This window comes from Hemiscyllium ocellatum, chromosome 6 (assembly GCF_020745735.1).
Source record: "Hemiscyllium ocellatum isolate sHemOce1 chromosome 6, sHemOce1.pat.X.cur, whole genome shotgun sequence".
NCBI lineage: Eukaryota > Metazoa > Chordata > Chondrichthyes > Orectolobiformes > Hemiscylliidae > Hemiscyllium > Hemiscyllium ocellatum.
The window spans coordinates 117,953,068-117,974,668 of NC_083406.1; the positions used below are offsets into that span (position 1 = coordinate 117,953,068).

General features: G+C 46.4%; 1 protein-coding gene across 2 annotated transcripts in view; it reads right to left on the reverse strand.

The window, feature by feature from the left end:
* Positions 1-3,752: 3,752 nt before the first annotated feature.
* LOC132816553 (calpain-5-like) overlaps positions 3,753-21,601 on the reverse strand; it is a 112,194-nt gene continuing 94,345 nt past the window's right edge. Inside the window, exons 8-13 of one of the 2 annotated variants that reach the window (XM_060826305.1) lie at positions 21,356-21,551; positions 17,199-17,321; positions 14,778-14,974; positions 11,975-12,087; positions 10,802-10,938; positions 3,753-9,757 (exon numbers count right to left, since the gene is read on the reverse strand). In XM_060826305.1, the coding sequence (XP_060682288.1) occupies positions 9,575-9,757; positions 10,802-10,938; positions 11,975-12,087; positions 14,778-14,974; positions 17,199-17,321; positions 21,356-21,551 (949 nt within the window). In that variant the 3' untranslated portion in view covers positions 3,753-9,574. Of the gene's footprint in view, positions 9,758-10,801; positions 10,939-11,965; positions 12,088-14,777; positions 14,975-17,198; positions 17,322-21,355; positions 21,552-21,601 lie in introns of both variants that reach the window. The other variant, XM_060826304.1, reaches the window with a different exon arrangement.

The following is a 21,601-nucleotide window of genomic DNA, read 5'->3' on the forward strand; positions in this document are numbered from 1 at the left end:
TTAGATTACTTACAGTGTGGAAACAGGCCCTTCGGCCCAACAAGTCCACACCGACCCGCCGAAGCGCAACCCACCCATACCCCTACATTTACCCCTTACCTAACACTACGGGCAATTTAGCGTGGCCAATTCACCTGACCCGCACATCTTTGGACTGTGGGAGGAAACCGGAGCACCCGGAGGAAACCCACGCAGACACGGGGAGAACGTGCAAACTCCACACAGTCAGTCGCCTGAGTCGGGAATTGAACCTGGGTCTCAGGCGCTGTGAGGCAACAGTGCTAACCACTGTGCCACCGTGCCGCCCATTATTTACCTCTCTTCCTTTCTTTCTCCTTCCCACTGTCTGTCCTCTCTCCTCCTCTTTCTTCTGCCTCCCTCTCCTTTTATTTTCCTCTCCACCCTCCCTTCCTAACCTCTCTCCACCTTCCTATCATGTTTCTCCACCTACTCGCCTTCCTTGCTCTTCCTATCTTTCTCTCCCTACTCTGCTTGTTCATCTCTCTCCCTACCTGTGGTCTCTCTCTCTCTCTCTCTAATCTCTATCTTTCTCTCTATCTATTCTTCTTTCTCTGTCCTTCTTCTGTAAATACTCCTCCTGAGAGCCATCCCACTGAATGCTGAAGTCCAGGGAATGAAAATAAATTGGGCAACAGGCAAGAAGGTGAGAAAGGGTGAGCTCCCACTGTGGACTCAAGGCCTGATAGTAAATGAGAGAGCGACTCAGATCTATATTCTTATTTTATTTCCACGTGGACGGCAATCAAAATATAAAATACATGTCATCGTTAAATATCTGAATGTGCTATAGTTCTGTAGAAAGAGACAGTCAGATGTAAATGGCAGGGTGCTAGGGAGGGTGTAGTAGAGAAGCATCAATACAAAGGTTGGGGGTTCAGAGATAAGCTGCAACAACATTGTGAGGAAATCTCACTGAGACAAGCTAGAATGAGCTGTGGCCTCATAGACACCTCCATTTGTCTGGGCCATTCATTCTCTGCTCCAGAGACTGTCCCCACAACAGGCTCCCAGTATGTCAACCCCATGCAGAAAGCAGGCCGGAGGGATGCTGTCTTCCCACTGGATGGACAGATCCCTTTGAATGGACAGCATCCATTCAAATGAAGACAGGGCTAACATGTCTGTCTGGACACTGGGGTATCCTTCCTCACCTCGCACTCAGGCAGAAAGGGATGGGGGTGGGAATGAATAAATTCAACTTCCCAAACAATGAGACAATTGAGGTTTACTGTCAATGACACATAATGCTCCAACCCACCTTGAACGCTACTAAGTGGAAATTTTTCATTTGCAAATTTTATAGTTTATTGGCTGGTTTCACATCTCTGGGCGGGGAGGAAGGTCTGGGCCCGTAGGAGGAGTCCATTCTACTTGGGACAAACATTGTTGGGGTCAGTCTTTCTGGATTCTTGAACAAGTGCCCATCCTCATTGTGGTTCCACCCAGTGGACTAACACACACAAGTGAACATTGTTATTCAATATCGAATCTTTTTAAAAATACATTGAAATGACTTCACATACAGCCAAGATTATACTTTACAACAAATAAAATTTCAGCCCTTTATGATTAACAAGCAAGAGACATGGTGTACAGAGTTGACTTGTGTGAGTGACCTGTGAGGGGGAATTAAATGGGCAACTGCAGTACTACCACAATGCCACCAGATATCAGCAATGTCCATGCTTATGGCTCTCAGAGCCATATGGGTAGGAACCTCCCAAGGAGTTGCATCGCCATATCCCCTAAAACTCAAGAGCAACTCTGACGATATTCCCGGCCTTTCTCTGCTTGAGGGATGGGCCTGGAGGTGAGGAGAGCATCATCATCTCTAAACAGTCTGGCCAAAGATCCCATTTGATTGTCATCTCAAGTACTCTCCCAAGGGTGATTGCAGTAATTCCAAACCTTACTAATGCAGAGTGCAAAGACAGGTCAAAGGTCAGAGCCAGAGTGGGCAAGAAACCAAAATATCTTACTCATGTCTTTATTTTGTCTTAAAATATACAGAAATGGGCCAAAAGATTTTATTGTCTTTTAGGACTGTGTTAGATCAACATCAAAATTGGAGTATTCACCAACCTCTGGCCCAACTCAAGTGGTGATATCTGTGAATTTGTTTTCTCTTTTTTAAAGTAAATTTCTGTTTATTCCATAACCACAAAGCAAAAATTATCCACTCTTTCTTATCCAATTAAGTTTGAATATTCTTGCCTGGCCTCATCTCAACCTCGGCAACCGGTGCAAGGCCATTTGGACCCCAGAGAAACCTTGCGGTGATGTCATCAAGTTGTGCATCACTTGGTCTACATACCACAGTGTGGTGGAGTTAGAACAAATGAAAAGGAACAATGTGGAAGACACACTACAATGTGGAAGATACACAGACAGCACATGGATATGAACACATGAAGAAGATAGTTTAAATCATTAATGATGCAACTAAAAATTAGGGCTTAGAATATATAAAGGATTACCATGTACAATATTTAGTATTAATGTATAACTGTTAGTGTTACATTGAAGTCTAAATCTGAAGACAGCTCTTGAATTTTCTTTCTCAACCAGTGAAACTTCAACTCTTCCCCAACTCCACCACCTAAATCACCCAATGATTGCCTGCTACTGGGAAGAATGAGAGATCATCCCAGTCATAGCTCCCCCTTCTGGTGGGAGGTGCTTCTGCTCCCATTTGGCCTTAACACCAAAAGAAAACTCAAGACAAGGTGAAGAGACCTTAGAGTGAGGATTTTAAAAATCTCCAGGAAATTGCTGGGAGGAAAATCATTGGGAGGATCTGGGGAGACAATGTACAAGAAAAAATATACATTTATTAGTTATAAAATCATCATATATGCTGGTGAAGGTAATTCGATTGAGTCATAAATCATCCAATTGGTTAATGAAATATCAGAGTGCTTTCCAATTGGCTGTGGAAAGACAAGATGCCATGCGGATGGTCACCTTGGACAACTATTGGCAGGAGAGTAGCAGCAGATGGTGGCAGGTTGTGAGACCATTCCTCCAGGAATATGTCCATTTCAGACTTGGTAACCCTTATTGAGGTGAGTGGGATCTTGTGAAACAATGGTAGTCTGCAGATGCTGGAGATCACAGTTGAAGATGTGTTGCTGATTAAAGCACAGCAGGTCAGGCAGCATCCAAGAAATAGGAAATTCGATGTTTCGGGCATAAGCCCTTCATCAGGAATGAGGAGAGGGTGCCAGGCAGGCTAAGATAAAGTGTAGGGAGGAGGGACTTGGGGGAGGGGATGATGGAGGTGTGATAGGTGGAAGGAGGTCAAGGTGAGGGTGATAGGCCGGAGTGGGGTGGGGGCGGAGAGGTTAGGAAGAAGATTGCAGGTTAGGAGGGCGGTGCTGAGTTGAGGGAACCGACTGAGACATGGTGGGGGGAGGGGAAATGAGGAAACTGGAGAAATCAGATTTCTCCAGATTCCTCATTTCCCCTCCCCCCATCTTGTCTCAGTCGGTTCCCTCAACTCAGCACCGCCCTCCTAACCTGCAATCTTCTTCCTAACCTCTCCGCCCCCACCCCACTCCGGCCTATCACCCTCACCTTGACCTCCTTCCACCTATCCCACCTCCATCATCCCCTCCCCCAAGTCCCTCCTCCCTACACTTTATCTTAGCCTGCCTGGCACTCTCTCCTCATTCCTGATGAAGGGCTTATGCCCGAAACGTCGAATTTCCTATTCCTTGGATGCTGCCTGACCTGCTGTGCTTTAACCAGCAACACATTTTCAACAAACAATGGTAGTATCCCTAGCTTTAGGCCAAGAGACCTGGGTTCAAATCCCACCTGCCACAATGTGTCATAACATGCAGCAATCATATCGATGAGAGAAGGCCCTTTCTGAGGACAGATAGGCTAAGCAGTGATAATGTCGTGGGCCTGTAAGAGGGTTTGTGGAGAATCCTGATCCTGCCTCCTGATCAATAGTATAAAAAGGAGGGAGAATAAGTGAGAATATCTGGCTTTGTATGGGCCAGAAAACTGAACAGTCTTCATATATCCATTCCTCAACATTTTAAAACATGACTGGTCCCAAGTGACACATGCTGTGATTGATCAATCAGTGGTCCAAGATCATTAGACATAGAAGAAGTAGGCTTTTCAGCCCATCCAGTCTGCTCCGCCATTCAATGAGAACATGGCTGATCCTATCATCCTGAAGATAGACTGCAACCCAAATCACTGTGACACCCACACCAATAGGGTCATGCTTGGCCAATCAGAAAGGTGTTTCCAAACTGACAGATCCCTTGCACTTGGCTGAGAATTCAATTTGCTCATGGAACATTAACAAATGGACAGTTACCAGTTGGAAAAACCAGTAAAAGTTGCAAATGGTGCACACTGGTCCAACTGTATACTTAAAACAATCCTCCAGCATGACCATGGCATTCATTTCCAACTATATAATGGTATTTTCCTTCATGAACATAATGTAGACAGTCGTATATACAGCACTGGAATTGCAAATGGACACTGAGAATTTTTCATTTCTTTTCAATTCAAATTTCCGTTTTTTAAATTATGCACCTTACTAAGAAACCAAGAGATTATTCTAAACCCTATGGGATTCACCTTCGACCCATTTCAACATCAGCTAATGGATGTGGCTTCCAGTGACCTCCTGCAAGGACTCCCTCTGCTGCTGGGTTACTGCCTGGCACTCCCATCTCAATTCACCAGGTGAGGAATTGTCAGCAAGCCAAAGGTCAGGCAGAAAAGCCACATCTTTCACGAGACATGGGTGTCAGTGACACAGTTGGCCTTCAGTGGGCCACCTGGCACAAGGCTCAAAAACAAGGAACCATGAGGAAGCTGGAGATATGAAATGAAAACGGAAATTGCTGCAGAAACTCAGCAGGTCTGGCCGTAACAGTGGAGAGAGAAAGCAGAGTTAACATTTCAAGTCCAGTGACCTCTCAGCAGAATTGATAGTAGCTCAGAAAAAGTGGTATGTATGCTGAAAACAAGGGGTGGGAGGATTGAGACGATGAGCGGAGATGGAGTCCAAAGAGAGAGAGAGAGAGAGAGAACACAACTTTTATGCTCTTCCATTGTCATCTTTTCTTTCTCCCTGCCATACTATCATCCATCCATTTATCTGCCCAACTGTCATTCTCTGTCTCACTGGGTTCCATTTTGTCTCATAACTCGCTCCTCCCCACTCCATCTTCAACATAGGTACCACCTTTACCAGGCTACTATCAATTCTGAAGAAAGGTCACTGGATCTAAAACATTGACTGTTTCTGTCCACACAGGTGCTGCCAGACCTGCTGAGTTTCTCCAGCACTCCTTGCTTTCATAACAACCTTCTGGCAATTTGGCGTCCCATTGAGTTGTTTGCGATGTACACCATTTCAAAAAGAAGAGTGAAGATCTAATTGGAGGAGATTTAATTTGACACTAAATAGACATGGAGAGGGCGTTTCCTCATGTCGAGCAGCTGGAATGAGATGTCATAGTGTTAGGATATTTAAGACAGAGATGAGGAGAAATTACTTCACTCAAAGGGTCACGAATCTGTGGGAAGTCATTAGCCCAGAGTATGGTGGATGCTGAATCACTGAGTAAATTTAAGGATGAGATAGAGGGGTTTTTAATTAGTGAAGGGTTAAAGGGTTATCAAGAATAGGCAGGAAGATGGAGTTGAGGCCGAGATGAGATCAGCCATGGTCATGTAAATGGCAGAGCAAGCTCGAGGGGCTGAATGGCCTCCTCCTGCTCCTAGTTCTTCGAATTAACCTTACACAAGGTCCCGAAGCAGACTCAACTGAACCAGGTAGGACTTCTTTCCTTCGAGAATGACAAGTCAATTTCAAATTCTAGGCGGGGAAACACAGGAAGGATGTTACCATTGACCAGAGGGTCACAGCATCAGGATGTGGGCGAGGAGATGAGGAGAAAAGTCTTCACCCAGAGAATGGGGAGCCTGGGAATTCTCTGCCACAGAAAGTGGTTGAGGCCAAGACATTGAATGTTTTCAAGAAGAAGTTAGATATAGTTCCTAGGACTAAAAGGCTCAAGGAGTTGAGGGGAGAAAGTGGGAACAGGGGTTTGAGCTGGTTGATCAGCCATGATCATATTGAATGGGACAGCAGGCTCGAAAGGTCGAATGGCCTAGTCCTGCTCCTATTCTCTCTGTTTCAACCAGAGATGTGGAACTGAAGGGATTAAGGGGAAGTTGAGAAACAGATCATTTGTTTATTCACTTGTGGGACATTGGCATTGTTGGCTGGGCCAGCATTTATTGTCTATCTCTCACTGTGTTTGAGAAGGTGATAGTGAGTTGCCACCGTGCAGTCCAGATCACATCTCGAGAGTCTATACCTAACCCCTCCTCTTTGCGCTCTCCTAACCCACAGGGGAAGCCTCTGTGTAGGGCCCGGCTTACAGCAAACTCAAGCCTGACCTACATTCATGAAGTGCTGGACTACAGGTGGGCTTCCAGCATTGTAGTGAGTATTGTCCCTGTCTCTTGAGATAGAAGGTCTGGCTCTGAGCCCCACTGGAGTCGGTTATGAAAGTTCACAGTGTGGCCTGACAGGCCATGCTGGCGTGTTAGAATCATCGAAACTATATGTGTGGAAACAGGCCATTCGGCCCAAGTGCACGTTGACCGTCCAAAGGGTAACCCACCCAGACCCATTCCTCTACTCTATTACTCGACATTTACACCTGACTAATGTCCCTAATCTACATATCCCTGGACACTATGGGCAATCTTGCATGGCCAATTCACCCTAACCTGCACATCTATGGGAGTAAACTGGAGCACCCAGAGGAAACCCTTGTAGACACAGGGAGAATGTGCAAACTCCACATGTTCAGTCACCCAAGGGAAAAATCGAACCTGGGTCCCTGGCGCCATGAGGCAGCAGTGCTAACCACTGAGCCACCGTGCCGCCCATGCCCATTGCCGTAGCAACCTGAGCTAGCAACCGTGAAGGCTAGATGTTGTCAGTGGAAATACACGAGGAAGTACACTGTGTTGCTCACTGCTTGGGGCAGCCAACGCAGAAAGAAAGATCAGCTGGAAAACTCAAAGGTGCCTGAATTAAAACAATTTATTACCATTCACCATCATTTTGACACTAAAAATATGTGACGAAAAGATCTTAATCATCAAGATTAGTAGCTCCACATCTAACGGTCTCGAAGCGCGGTGTTTACTTCCTTTTCATGAATGTTTCTGACTTTCCTTGTGGTTCTTACTACGATGACAGCTACAAGTGCGAAGATCACCCAAGAGCCTAACTGTAATGGGCACCTTGTCCTAACATCCACAACAGTGACAACTCTTCACAGTTGCTCAGGACTTGCTTTGGACTGTATCAGTGTCACACCAACACACCAGTTCCCCTCCCCTCCCACACTAAGACTCCCCACTCCCCTGTTAAAAACAGAATGCATCTGCAGACTCTCCTCTGTTCCCCTCGGAAGCACTTTCTGGTAATGGCCGCTGGTCGGGAGTGACAGGGGTTGGCCAATCGTCATTCTGTTAGGTCAGACTCGGCGTGAGGCTTTGACCAGTCACTCGGACTGGGAGCACGGAGCCAAGGCTCCGATTACTCTCAGGGACGGTTCATAAGTAATCCAGTGACTTCCTCTGGGGATGGAAGAGGAGTCTGTGCACAGGATCTCAAGTTCACAAGATGCCCAAGTTTTGAACAGTTATTTGGGACATACCCCCATGTATACACACCCATTACACCAAACCATTTTACCATTGTCAACTAGAATGTTGCTATGGACACAAGCCCATCAACAAGGACATTCCTTCATTCCTAAATTGGCACAAAAAAATCCTTCATGCTAGTAAAACGAAAGCATTTTTAACAAAAAAGGTACAAAAAAAAAGCAATTTTTGATAAAAAGAATCCTAAGCTATTTCTTTCATACAACAGATTTAAAAAACGCTATGGCAAAAATCGCGCTCAAAGTGTGCATCATCAGAGAAGGCCTGTGGATCACAAAATGGCTTCCCTGTCAACTACTGGCCCCAACAGACAGTCCTACCCCTGGAGTTGCTGACATGGGGTCAGGTGGGAGTGTGAGAGTCAAGGTACTGACACAAGACACTGCCAAGATTCCCAAACGGGAACCAATCATCATTTAGTGGAAGGGTCAGCAGCAAGTAGAGTTTATAAAGGTCCAAAGGGACAGGAGGAGTGCCATTGGGAATCTGGGAGGGAGGAAGGGAGGGAGGGCAATAGGAATTGGTGCAAGGAAATGCATCATGTAGTGTCCTGAAACTCCGAGGTGAAATGAAAAGAAAGAGCTGATGGTGCTCGGAAAGGGAGTGTAATGATTGGCTGTCACAGAATTTGAATATTGCTGAAGGGAGACAAGTACTCATCTGGATAAATGCAAGAATGCCAAATTTTGAAATGACACGACAATTTATACTGCAGGGAAAGAGGGTGCTGATTGATTGGCAGGTCAGCTCTTTTTAATTGGTGAGTCAGCGTCCACAAAGCAGACTTTCCCAGCATCCTTTTCTTCTGTGTTACAAATTGTTGTGCTCGTTTGAAATTTGTCATTCTTGCACTTGTCCTGATGAGAGTGAAATGAAAAGCTTTACCAATTTGTCTCTTAACAATGTGACAGAGATTAGTATTGCACGAGGATGAATAATTGGTAAAAATGTTAATGTTCTTCTCCCCTGATGACCTAGTCATCAATGCAAATCTCTGGTCAGTGATAATTTCTAGATTAGAAAACTACTTGTTACTCAGAGGATAGTGGTGCTGAACGACAGCAAAGAGTAGGAACTGAGCATTATCCTGACTCCAAGAAAGGGAGTCAAGATATGAAGGGTCCACTAGGGGGGAGAGAGAGAGATTGGAAATTGATGGTGGTCAGCTGTTTATGTTTATCAGAATTAAATACAAGAATGCCAAACTTTACAGCAGTCACAACAATTACTATAGGAACAGTCTTCTTCCTACTTGCCCCTTCCTTTTGGCAGAGGGAGGGATGTGTTGGGAGTGGGGCGATGGGAAAGGGTTGGTAGTGTATATGTTGGGGTTGAAACTGATCATGGGATCCCCTAATCATTCCCTGGCTGTGACTGGCACAGAGTGGAGCTCCAGTTTCCCCTTCCAGTCTCAGTGTTGGTTAAGGCCAGCCAATGAGCAAGCAGGCTGGGTCTTTGGGAATGGGTGTCCATTGAGCAGAGCAACGTTGGGGTGCACAGTCTAAGCAGTGACCTTTGAGCATAGTGGGGGCGGGGGGGTTACTAAGCGAGAAGTGACTTCATGCGGAAACTTACAAGAGAGAAACCTACTGGGGCAGCCTCATGTACCCCACCCCCACACTCCCAAAGGGTCCTAGCATCAAGAAACAAGTACAGGAGACTCCATAAGGGATAGGGCTTAAGGCATCGGTTTGAGGGACAGGCCAGAAGCCTTTTCCCATTTCTAAAATTTCTTATCCGTGGATCCTGGAGGACCCGGTTGAACCCTGATTCGATCGATTGTTCCATGTTTCCGATGGCGACAAGTGCTTCTCTGTAGAGTTTAGATACCGGCCAGCTCATGGCTGCTGCTGATCTTCAAGCTGATGGTCCCAGGAAGTTCACTGCCCTGCCGGTTACTCTTGTCCTTCAGGTGAAGGGTGTGCTGTGGCTGGAGGTCACTGGGGTCAGCCGTCAAAGTCACTTGACCAAGGAACTGGTCACTCAGGACATTGTTATTCCAGATCTGGACAGAGAGAGGGAGAATAAAAAAAAGAAAACTTAGCCAGAATGCCATGGAAAAGAGAAACTTTGCCAAACTCCCAGCCATCAGGATTAAATGCAAGAGTGCCAAATTTCCAATGAATTTCGCTACAGGAGACGTGTGCACTGGTTAGCAAGTTTTCACTGATTGGCTGAGATATTGCCATGGAGAAAGAAGTAGGCTCCTGGGTAAGGCAGAAAATGTTACAAGGCTTGAATGGGTTCTTTTTCTGGATTGGCCTCTAACCTTCCATCAAGCGTGAGAACAAATTTCAAAACCTTAAAGCGAGTTATTTAAATCTGCATTGCATTGTGCTAATAATTGAAGCAAAATATATCCCCTTGTCCAAAATAATGCCATGGACCTTTCACATCTACCTCGGAGGGTGGAACGGGCCTGGATTTAATACCCCATGACAGAGGTGGCAACTCCAACACAACGGCACCCCCTCAGTACCAGCCTAGGTCTTTGTGAGGGAATCTCTGGGACTGCGACATGCCCACAATATTCCAACTCAGGGTGAGAAGGCTACTTGCCCCAAAATCATAGGTGACATGTTGGCATTGGGCACTCCACATGGGCATCACTCCTCTCACATCCAATGTCCCCAATCCCTGATCCACGAATGGGTATTGAAGATGCCAACCAACATGAAAGAAGATGGTGCCAAGACTTTTTCCATGCTGCCATAGCGGTGTGTATGGGAAGCTTGGTCAGAGAGATGGAATATCATACAGGGCACATGGGAAAGAAGGGTTTGGTTATGAAGCTAATTCCCACAGTTGGCCATGAGGAATCACCAACCAGGCTGATGGACTGGGTGGCAAGATAGGTGGGCAAATTAATTGGCTCGTTCTTTCAGAGGACTGGTGCATGCAATGGGCCAAGTGGCCTCCTTGCCTTCTATTTGGATTCTACACAGACCAAGCCCTCAGCTTGGTTCGCGATGTCTGTGGTATTGTCAAAGCAATATCTAAAAGAGAAAGGACAAAGGGAAATTGTCAGGGCACATCGAGACTCTCTCACCTCAATGCGGATGGGGTCCTTAGGATCTTTCCTGTAGAAGATTCCCTTGATGTCAAATTCCGGATTCACCGTGTTCTTGTGGATGGGCGACCGGACCTTCTCTCTTCCGCACCGGATAATGACATATGGGTCAGCTCCTGAGCAACGAAAGAGGTTACTACATCATTCTGATGGTTCCCAAGTCGCCCACGAAGAGGTGACCATTTTTGAGTACCAGGACTGTCATAACTACAGTAGTTGAACTCCAACCCAGTCTTGTTCATCCACCGTCCTTTATACCTGTTGACTTTTGTCACCCGCGCCAATTACACTTACAATTCCCAGCTCTTTTGTGTTATTTAGCCCACGGGTGGGAGAATTGGGGAGAACAATATGCACAGCACCATTGAGCTGGGACTGCTTTTACTGAGGACGTGAGGGTGAGCTGCCATCTTGAACCACTGCAGTCCACGTGCATATTATGGGTAGACCCACAATGCCCTTAGGGAGGGAATTCCAGGATTTTGACCCAGGGATACTAAAGGAACGGGGATACACTTCTCAAGTCGGGATGGTCAGTGATTTGGAGGGGAACTTGGTGTTCCCATGGATCTGCTGCCCTTGTCCTTCTAGATGGTCAAGCTCATAGGTTTTGGAAGGTAAATTGCCACAGTGTATGTTGTGGATGGTATGCAATGCCGTGACTGAGCATCGATGGTGAGTGAATCTTTAAAGATACCAGACGAGTGGGCTGCTTCCTCCTGGGTGGTGTTTGAGCTTCTGGGCTGCCATCTATGCCTTACTCAGAGTCATGCAACTCATCCAGTCAAGCGTGAGTATTCCATGGCACGGTCCCTCATAGACAGTGGACAGGATTCGGGGAGTCACGGAATCAACCCAGCCCAGAAGGAGGCCACTCGGCCCATCACGTCTACATTAGCTTTCCAAGTGAGCATTTCACCTGGTGCCATTCTCCAGCATTACCCCCTCAAGCCCCCAACCCTGCACACTGTTCCCTTCCAAACAGCGAATGCCCTTTTGAATGCCTCAAACTTGCCCCCCACCCCAGCACACCCTCAGCCAGGAACGGAGCCTAGTGCAAGCAGTGGGCTGCAGGCCTGGGTCATGGCCAGGATATGTAAAGATCCAATCTCTCTTTCTCTGTCTCTCTCTTGTGCATTGTACCTGTCTCACCGTCCTGTTTGGCCAATCCACTGGCAGCAACAACGTGAACTTGAGTCACCATCTTGGGGTGCCCGCATAGCCCAGACCAGCAGGTCCTTGGTGGCTCGTTGAGGGTGAGCTCCCTGTGAAGACGACCACAAAGAGAAACAAAAACACAACAAGGAGCACAGGTTTGTGAGGACATCAAGTTAAGGAACTGCCGGCAGCCATCTTGCCGAGTGTCCCTTTCAGAGTCATGTGACCATTCCTGCGATCTTGTTTCCAATGTCACCAGGCCACACCAGGGAACTCAATAAGGGGGATTTCACAAAGCGTGACACGCTGATGTTCTGTCAGGAGCTCATGAGGAAACAACGTGGTTTGGAAAGTGCTGGTGGAATGTTGCACCAATCTTTATCAGAATCAATCAACATTTCAAACCCACTGAGCTCCTTGTGTTAGGTTCCCACAGATTAAGTGTTTCTGAGGAGCTGGCCTGGAGCACAGAGCTCTGAACTGTTACTCGGGTCTGACAGTGAATACACCAGGAACAGTGAGGGAGATTGACCCAGATACGGGAGAACAACAAATGAAGGTAGTATGGTGGTCATAAGGAGAGAGACAGGGAGAGGGGCCGATGGGGAAAAGGCAATCAGTCCCACAGAGGGTGGAGGGGGACACACAGACAAAGAAAGAGGCATGAATCAAAGACACAGAGAGCGAGGAGTGAGATACAAAAAATGACAGAGAGAGAGAGAGAGAGACTGAGACCCCAAGGGAGAAATTCAAAAACAATGAGATGCAGTGGGCAAGAAAAAGAGAAAAAGGGTGCAGAAAGAGACACAGAAAGAGATAGAAAAAGGAGTGAAAAACAGACAGTATGTCTCACGTGCACACAGCCACACACTCTTTCTCTCTTTCTCACACACATATACAAACACACACAGTCATACACACTCACACAGTCACACACATTCAGTCTCACACACACAATCATACACACTCACTCTTAATGCAGTCATCCACAGTCATACACACACTCTCACACCATCATACACACACAGTCATATACCCACGTACACGCTCACAGTTGCTCGCACTCACACTTACTCACTCACTCTCACACACACACAGACACACATACAGTCATACACACACACACTCTGGATGTTACAAGGTCAGGGGTAGAGAAGAGTAATCGACACCTACACCTTCATCCTGGGTGAGAAAGTCATTCACAAATGGGCCACCAAAGTTTCGAAAGCCTGTCCAACAGCCAACTGCCTGCCGTTGATGTCATCCCCACTTGCTCCACTGCTGAGGAAATGGGAGGGGGACAGCAGGGATCACAGTTTGTTTTCCCTGAATGGCCACAGTCATTGGAGACAGTATCACTATATCACCACAGCACGCAGTCACCAGCAGCACCACAGCACCGTCACACTCTCCACCACCAAGGCAGCACCATTCCCAAAGCCAGGCTTCACTTCATGCACATTAAACTCATGATGATAGCAGCACAAATAGCAACCAACACTGAGCAAGGCAGATTAGATAGAATTAACAATGCAGAAACAAGTCATTCAGGCCATCAACTGGACTCCATCTCCATGTTATCTCCATCACCCTCTTCACTTCCCCTGATACTCCATCCCACTTCCCCTACTTTCATTGCCTTGACTTCATTCACACAGAGTCTAGATTAGAGCGGTGCTGGAAAAGCACAGCAGGTCAGGCAGCATCCGAGGAGCAGGAAAATCGATGCTTTGGGCAAAAGCCCTTCATCAGGAATAGGTGGTGATATAGTGATACTGTCTCCATATTCCTGATGAAGGGCCTTTGCCCGAAACGTCGATTTTCCTGCTCCTCAGATGCTGCCTGACCTGCTGTGCTTTTCCAGCACCACTCTAATCTAGACTCTGGTTTCCAGCGTCTACAGTCCTTGTTTTTACCCTTCATTCAGGCATCCTGCCTCTTCTTTCATACGCCATCACTGCCTACTTCAACTAATTCACACGGAAGCGAATTCCCCATTCTCTTCATGCGCTTTTCAAACAGAAAACTCCTTCTGAGTCTGTTTAAACCCATTTCATCTGTTGAAGAAGTTGTCTTCACTGACCCGGGAACAAAACGACAAGAACCAGGAACCATTCGGCCCATCGAGTCTGCTGTACCATCCAATATGGCCGTAGATGATCTTAGCCTTCCACGCCATTTTCCTGACTACTCACTCGCCCTATTTTGATTTCCCCGAGGGACTAAAACTCAGTCTATTGCGACCTGAAGCATATTCCACATTGAAGATTCCCTATCCCAGCCCTCTGGGGTCGGGAATTCCAAACATACCCCACTTCTGAGTGAAATTATTCAATCCTCAAAGTTTGGCCCCTTACCCCAAGACCATGTCCCTGCTTTTCAGATTCCAGACCAGTGGAAATGGCTCTCTCAGGCTCTGCTCCATCCAACCCTTCTACAATCCTAAAATCTTTCACAGCGATTGCCAGTAGGAGATCTCCCACCCTGTTCTCCCAAACTCTGGTGAATTGGTCTGCTCTGCCCTTTCTCCAGTACTTTGGGGAACATACCCGGGGCTGGAGGGGGGGCTGAGTTGATGGGAGAGAGGAGCAAAGGAGCAAGGTGGAGGAGGGAAGGGAGCACGTGGCAGTGTGTAGGCCTTTTGTGTGTGAACGGTGAGGCAGAGGGAACGTGGAAGTGCAACATGCAGGAAGCCAGAGGAGTGGACAGAGGCCTCTGATCCCCAAGAAAGCCTCACCTCCTCCATTGCCACTCGCTTCACTCATTAGGGCAGTCAATTTCCCACTCAAGGTCTTACCTGAAGTTGGATGGCACATCGGTGAAGATCCTCAGTAAGAACTCGCCCTGTATGCCCGGCTCAAAGGTGGTGGGGATGATGACATAGCGTCCCTGAGGGAGCACCTCCCGCAGGAAGATGGTCTTGGAGTTGATGTAGACTGAGCCGGCCACTTTCTGCTGAATGGTGTGCATCCTGTAGTTACGGTTCAACTCCACCTGCCAAAGCCAATCACCTCAACAGTCATCACAACGGTGGGATTCACAGACCGAGAGCGGGAGATAGCGTTCTCACCTCAGAACCAGCTCGCGTCCCGTTTTCCCTGCAGCGTCGGAGGCTGAGGGGTGACCTTACAGAGGTTTATGAAATCATGAGGGGCATGGTTAGGGTGAATAGCCAAGGTCTTTTTCCCAGAGCAGGGGAATCCAGAACAAGAGGGCATAGATTTAGGGTTGGGGGGGGGGGGGGGGGGAGGAAACATTTTTAAAGGACCCAAAGGGCAACATTTTTCACGTAGAGGGTGGTACGTGTATGGAATGAGCTGCCAGAGGAAGTGGTGGAGGCTGCTACAATTACAGCATTTAAAAGGCATCTGGATGGGTATATGAATAGGAAGGGTTTAGAGTGATGTGGGCCAAACGCTGGCAAATAGGACTGCATTTATTTAGGATATCTGGCTGGCTTGGACCGAAGGGTCTGTTTCTGTGCTGTAATCTCTGTGACTGTAAGTGGAGTCAGTGGATGTGAGTGAGGTCTTAAATGAATATTTCTCAACCGTATTCACAGAGGAAAGGCATTGTAGCTGGGGCTTTCAGGTGGAATGATAAGGTTCTAGGATCATGTTAAGATTAATAAGGAGGTGGTATCAGGTGTTTGAGTGAGGACTAACGTGTATAAATTCCCAATGCCTGAAGTGATATATCCCAGCCTGCTATGGAAAGCAAGGGAGGAGATTGCTGGGAACCTGGTGCAGACATTTAATTCTTCGCTGGCCTCAGGTAAAGTGTCAGGCAATTGGAGGATAGCTAATGAGGATAGCTAACTGTTCAAGAAGGGCAGTGGGGATAGGCCAGGAATTATAGAACAGTTAGTCTGGCGTCAGTGGAAGGGGCATTACTGGAAAAAATCTGAAGGTCAGGACTAATCAACACTGGAAAGGCAAGGGTTGTTCAGAGATACCCAGCACGGATTTGTTGGAGATCCTGACTGACTAATTGAATTTTTTGAAAAGGGACTAAGTATATTCATAATGGTAATGCGGTTAACGTATTCATGGACTTCAGCAAGGCCTTTGACAAGTTCCCACATGGAAGTATAGAAATGCTTACCCAAACTCAAAGATAGCTGTTGTGAGCGAGTTTCTTCAGGAGCATGCTTTTCTCTCGTTGCCACTGGAATAGCTCCACAGAGGCCAGTATCCTGTCACCAAATCCCCCTTTATTTATGTGTGGAGAGTGCTCGACACTGATCCAGCTCCCTCAGAGCCTGCTCTCAGAGTGAGCAGAACCTCTGACCCTCCTGCTTATATCTGTCAGCCAGGGCTCTATGACTGGATCAGGTTAACAGCCCCAATCAGGGAACTCATAATCTATCAGGTCCACTTGGCTGACCTTGTTACAGTCAATACAAACGTCAGGTTTCTTTCCCTCAGGGACATGAGTGAACCAGACGGGTTTTACAACAATTGATTACAGCTTCATGACCACCATTACCAAAACTAGCTTTCAATTCCAGATTTGTTTTAATTTAACTTCGATCACCCATGATCTGATTGAATGGTGGAACAGTTGATGGGCTGAATGGCCTACCACCTATCTTATAGTCTTCTATTCCCTGTCATGGGGGGGATTTGAGTTCCTGACACCAGATAATTAGTCCAACGTCTGGATTGCCGGTCCAGTGTTAATATTTGACTGGTGCCATTACAGAAGTGCTTCTCCACCCTCCTCGCCTGGCACTATTTGGGCGCTGGTAGTTATATTACAAATAAAAACACATGGCAGCTTGACACCACTTAGAAAAGTGAAGAAGGGCTTATGCCTGAAACGTCGATTGTCCTGTTCCTTTGATGCTGCCTGACCCGCTGTGCTTTTCCAGCCACACATTTTTAAGCTCTGATCTCCAGCATCTGCAGTCCTCACGTTTTTCTACCATTTAGAAAAGATCATCGGAGACATTTCAGCCTGGGATTTCCTCTCCATTGAGAGAGACTGGCTGCTTATTTAAATGCTGAAAATGTGTTGCTGGTTAAAGCACAGCAGGTTAGGCAGCATCCAAGAAACAGGAAATTCGACATTTCAGGCTAGAGCCCTTCATCAGGGCTGATTCTCCTGTTCCTTGGATGCTGCCTGACCTGCTGTGCTTTAACCAGCAACACATTTTCAGCTCTGATCTCCAGCATCTGCAGACCTCACTTTTTACTGCTTATTTAAATGGTCTTACCTTGTAGACCTCAAACCCCATCGACAGTTTCTCCCCTCTGCCCTGCTTTCGATTATAACGAACATCTTTCTGTTGGAGGCAGATCAATACTTCATCCGTTTCCTTTTTGACATCGAACATGTACTGCAGAGAGAAACCAGAGAAAACACTCTAAAGCACAAAGCGAGTGGTAACCAACACTCCACATTCAGTTAGAGTCACACTATTAGAGGTCAGAAACTTTTCCATATTCACACTCATTCAAGAGTTGCACAGAGTGTAAGGCCGCTACCTATTATAATAATGTTTGGCCATGGGTGGTACAGTGATTCAGTGGTTAGCATTGCTGCCTCACAGTGCCAGGGACCTGGGTTCAATTCCAGCCTTGGATGACTGTCTGTGCGGAGTTTGCACATTTTCCCCGTGTCTGTGTGGGTTTCTTCCAGGTGCTCCGGTTTGCTCCCACAGTTCCAAAGATGTTCCAAGATAGGGTGGATTGGCCAAGCTAAATTGCCCATAGTATTCAGGGATGTGTAAGTTAAGTGCGTTAGCCATGGGAAATGCAGGGTTACAGGGAGAGGGCAAGGGGATGTGTCTGAGTGGGCCGTTCTTCAGAGGGTCGGTGCAGACTCGTTGGTCTGAATGGTGTTTCCACACTGTAGGGATTGTTTGTTAGTGTCATTGTTAAGGTTTAAAAGAATTGGTGGTGAATATTAATAATCTTTGAGCACATGCAGACAGCGAGCTGCGGTACTCAGAGCAATGGGACTGAGCAAGTCAGTAAACTGTCTCCACAAAGGAATGGTCTGTTTCTTAATTTCTATCTAAGCCGACTCGATGGATTCCAAGAATGTAATGGCAATCCTTAGGTGCCTATCTCGAGGTGTCCTCAAGATAGTGATTGTGGGAAAAGATCTGACACCCTGCCTGTCCATAGTCGGCCCACACAGAACATAGGAAAGCAAACTTGGCCAAACAATACCAGAAACACCCAAAATGCCTCAGCAGTGACCAAACAGGCTGACAAGTAAAACCAGATAGCACTCGCAGACAAGGGAATACACTTCACACAGCACACTAACAACACCCTGTCAATGCAGCTGTCCCAAAGCCCCTAGGGCAGTCTGATAACACAGCAATACCAAAGCCACACAAAGAACAGGTCAGACAGAGAGGCACCACCAAGGACCTTGCACCCAGGACAGGAACAATGGAAACACCTTACTGTTTCAAAGGAGACATTCTCACCTACCTGAAAAGAGAGTTGGAATCTCCTGATCCCATCAAGAACTCACTGATACTCTCAGGATGGTACATTGTATCAAGTATCAGGACATTCTTCCGATAACTGCTTCTCAATTATCACCTTTGTTACTGAATTACTCCATTTCCAAATACTTTGTATCTTTCCCCATTTTAATTAACCTTATTGTACAAGATTCCTATAAAACCTGGCTTTGTCCTCAGCTTGAGGAAGAGAACCCTTGATTTACCTGGACAGACTGTCAATGTCTCTTCCAGCGATATCGCTTGTAATAAACAGCTTGTCAATTTCACCCGATCTGGTTTGTGTGGTCTCTGTTTTATTGCGTTGCTGGAAAAGCGCAGCAGGTCAGGCAGCATCCAAAGAGCAGGAGAATTTATGTTTCGGGCATGCCCAAAATGTCGATTCTCCTGCTCCTTGGATGCTGCCTGACCTGCTGCGTTTTTCCAGCAACACATTTTCAGCTCTGATCTCCAGCATCTGCAGTCCTCACTTTCTCCTCTGTTTTATTGGGCTAATTCCTCCGACAGTGATTCACCACTGCTACAGACAGTATGGTCAGAGTGCTTTCACTGAAGCTTGGATTCAACAGAGTGACATGATACTGGAAAACCGGATCAGGAATGGTTTTTTCATCCCCTTCAGACAATTCCACCATTGCAGATTATGACTTACTAGGTCCATGTCAGGGGGGGGGTAATGAAGATTGAAGCTGTGAGGAAACCTGATGTGGGTTTGGAGATACGTACAGGTCGACTGGGTACTTTTCCTTCCCTAATTGGCCAGATGGATTATTAATGACAATCGATAAACTTCATGGCCAGGTCTGCTACAGTCATAAAGTGATCGACTCATACAACATGGAAATGACCCTTCAGTCTAACTAGTCCATACTGACCATAATCCCAAACTAAACTAGTCTCACCTGCCTGTATTCTGTCCAAACCTTTTCTATTCATGTACTTACCTAAATGCCTTTTAAACGTTATAATTGTACCTGCTTCCATCACTTCCTCTGGAAGTTCATTCCACACTCGAACCACTCTCTGTGTAAATAAAGTCGCTCCTCATATTTTTTTAAATATTTCTCCTCTCACCTTAAAAATATGCCACCTGCCCCCCAGTTCTGAAATCCCGTACCCAATGGAAAAATCTTTGCTATTCACATTACCTCTACCCCTCATGATTGTATAAATCTCGATAAGGTCGCCCCTCAGTCTCCTATGCTCCAGTGAAATAGGTCCCAGCCTATCCAGCTTTCCTTATAACTCAAACCCTCCAGTCCTGGCAACATCCTGGTAAATCTTTTCTGAACTCTCTCCAGTTTACTAGTAGCCTTCTGATAGAAGGGCCACCCCTGAACTGCACATAGTACATCAGAAGAAGCCTCACCAGGGTCCTGCACAACCTTGGAGAAAGTGAGGACTGCAGATGCTGGAGATCAGAGCTGAAAAATGTGTTGCTGGAAAAGCGCAGCAGGTCAGGCAGCATCCAAGGAGCAGGAGAATCGACGTTTCGGGCATAAGCTCTTCTTCAGGAATCCTATGCTTCCTGAAGAAGAGCTTATGCCCGAAACGTTGACTCTCCTACTCCTTGGATGCTGCCTGACCTGCGGCGCTTTTCCAGCAACACATTTTTCAGCTTCTGCACAACCTTAGCATGACGTCCCAACTCCTATACTCAAAGGTCTGAGCAATGAAGGCAACATGCCTTCTTAACCACCCTGTCCATATGTGATGCAAACTTCAAAGAATTATGTACCTGAACCCCGAAGTCTTTCTGTTCTACAACACTACCCAAGTTCTCACTTTCACCAAAATGCAACACCTCACATTTATCCAATTAAACCTCATCTGCCACTCCTCAGCCCATTGACCCAATTGATCAAGATCCCTTTATAATCTAAGATAACCTTCTTCACTGTTGACTGTGCTTCCAACTTTGGTTAATCTGCAAATTTACTAACCAGGCCTTCTGCAATCTCATCCAAATTATTTATACACTAATATCAGTTATTTCCCAATTTTCATAAATTACCATTTGGTAATTGCCCTTGAACTGAACGGTTAGCTAAGTCATTTCAGAGACCAGTTAAGGGTCAACTTCTGAGACTCCAAGAATACAGCAATGTGGTTGATTTTTAACTGCCCTCTGGGCAATTGGGGATCAGCCATAAATACTGGCCAAGCCAGAGACATCACACACAGGCCAGAGCGGTAAAGACAGAAGATTTCCTTAATGAACCAGATAGGGTGTTACAATGACAGTGTGTTTAGGTCACTATCACTCAGATTAACTACCATTTGACTGATTTATTGACTTGAATTTAAACTCCACTCGTCACCACTTTTAAAAAATTAATTCTTGGGATAAAGGCATCACTGGTTTGACCAGCATTTATTGCCCAGGAGGCATATTGCTTTGGGTCTGGAGTCATGTGTAGGCTTAAGTTTCCTTCCCCAAAGCACATCAATGAACCAGATGGGTTTTTCCCCAACAATCAATTCCTGGTCATCAGTAGACTCTTAATTCCAGATTTTTATTGAACTAAATAATTTCACCGCTTGCTATGGTGGGGTTTGAACCATGCCCTCTGGATTAAGAGTCCAGTGTCATTTCCAATACCCAACTAAGGCTTGCTGAACATAAAGTCTTATTAAAGCTTTCAAGGTGAGCTGGAGTCTACCAGCTATTCGTAGGTTCTTTGAAACAGTGAAGAGCAAGTCAATAGACTATATCACCTCCAATAACATCACATAGCCTCTTGCTCCACCTCAATCTTCCCTTCGTTCACATGAACCACTGCTCCCTGATTTGCCTCACCTTCCCTCTTCCTGGTCTCAACCCTTGGAGCATCCTCCACATCAGAAAGATATCTGAAATATTGAAGAGCTCAACAAGACGCAGTCCTTACTTGTGGATTCTGCAGGAAGGTGTCGCGGTTATTGATGCAGCCTCCAGCACGGTTTTTCAGGGGGTCCTCGTGCCTGGTCCATGAGCCCTTTACCATGGCCTCCTCCCAGGTCTTGTAGAAGCTGAAGAAGGAGGTGTTGATGATACGGCAGACAACAAGGTCTGTGAAGTTCACACAGAAATCATCAAACGACATCCTGGAATCCAAACAAGGACTGTAGTCAGACAGCACGGCAGGTGAATACAC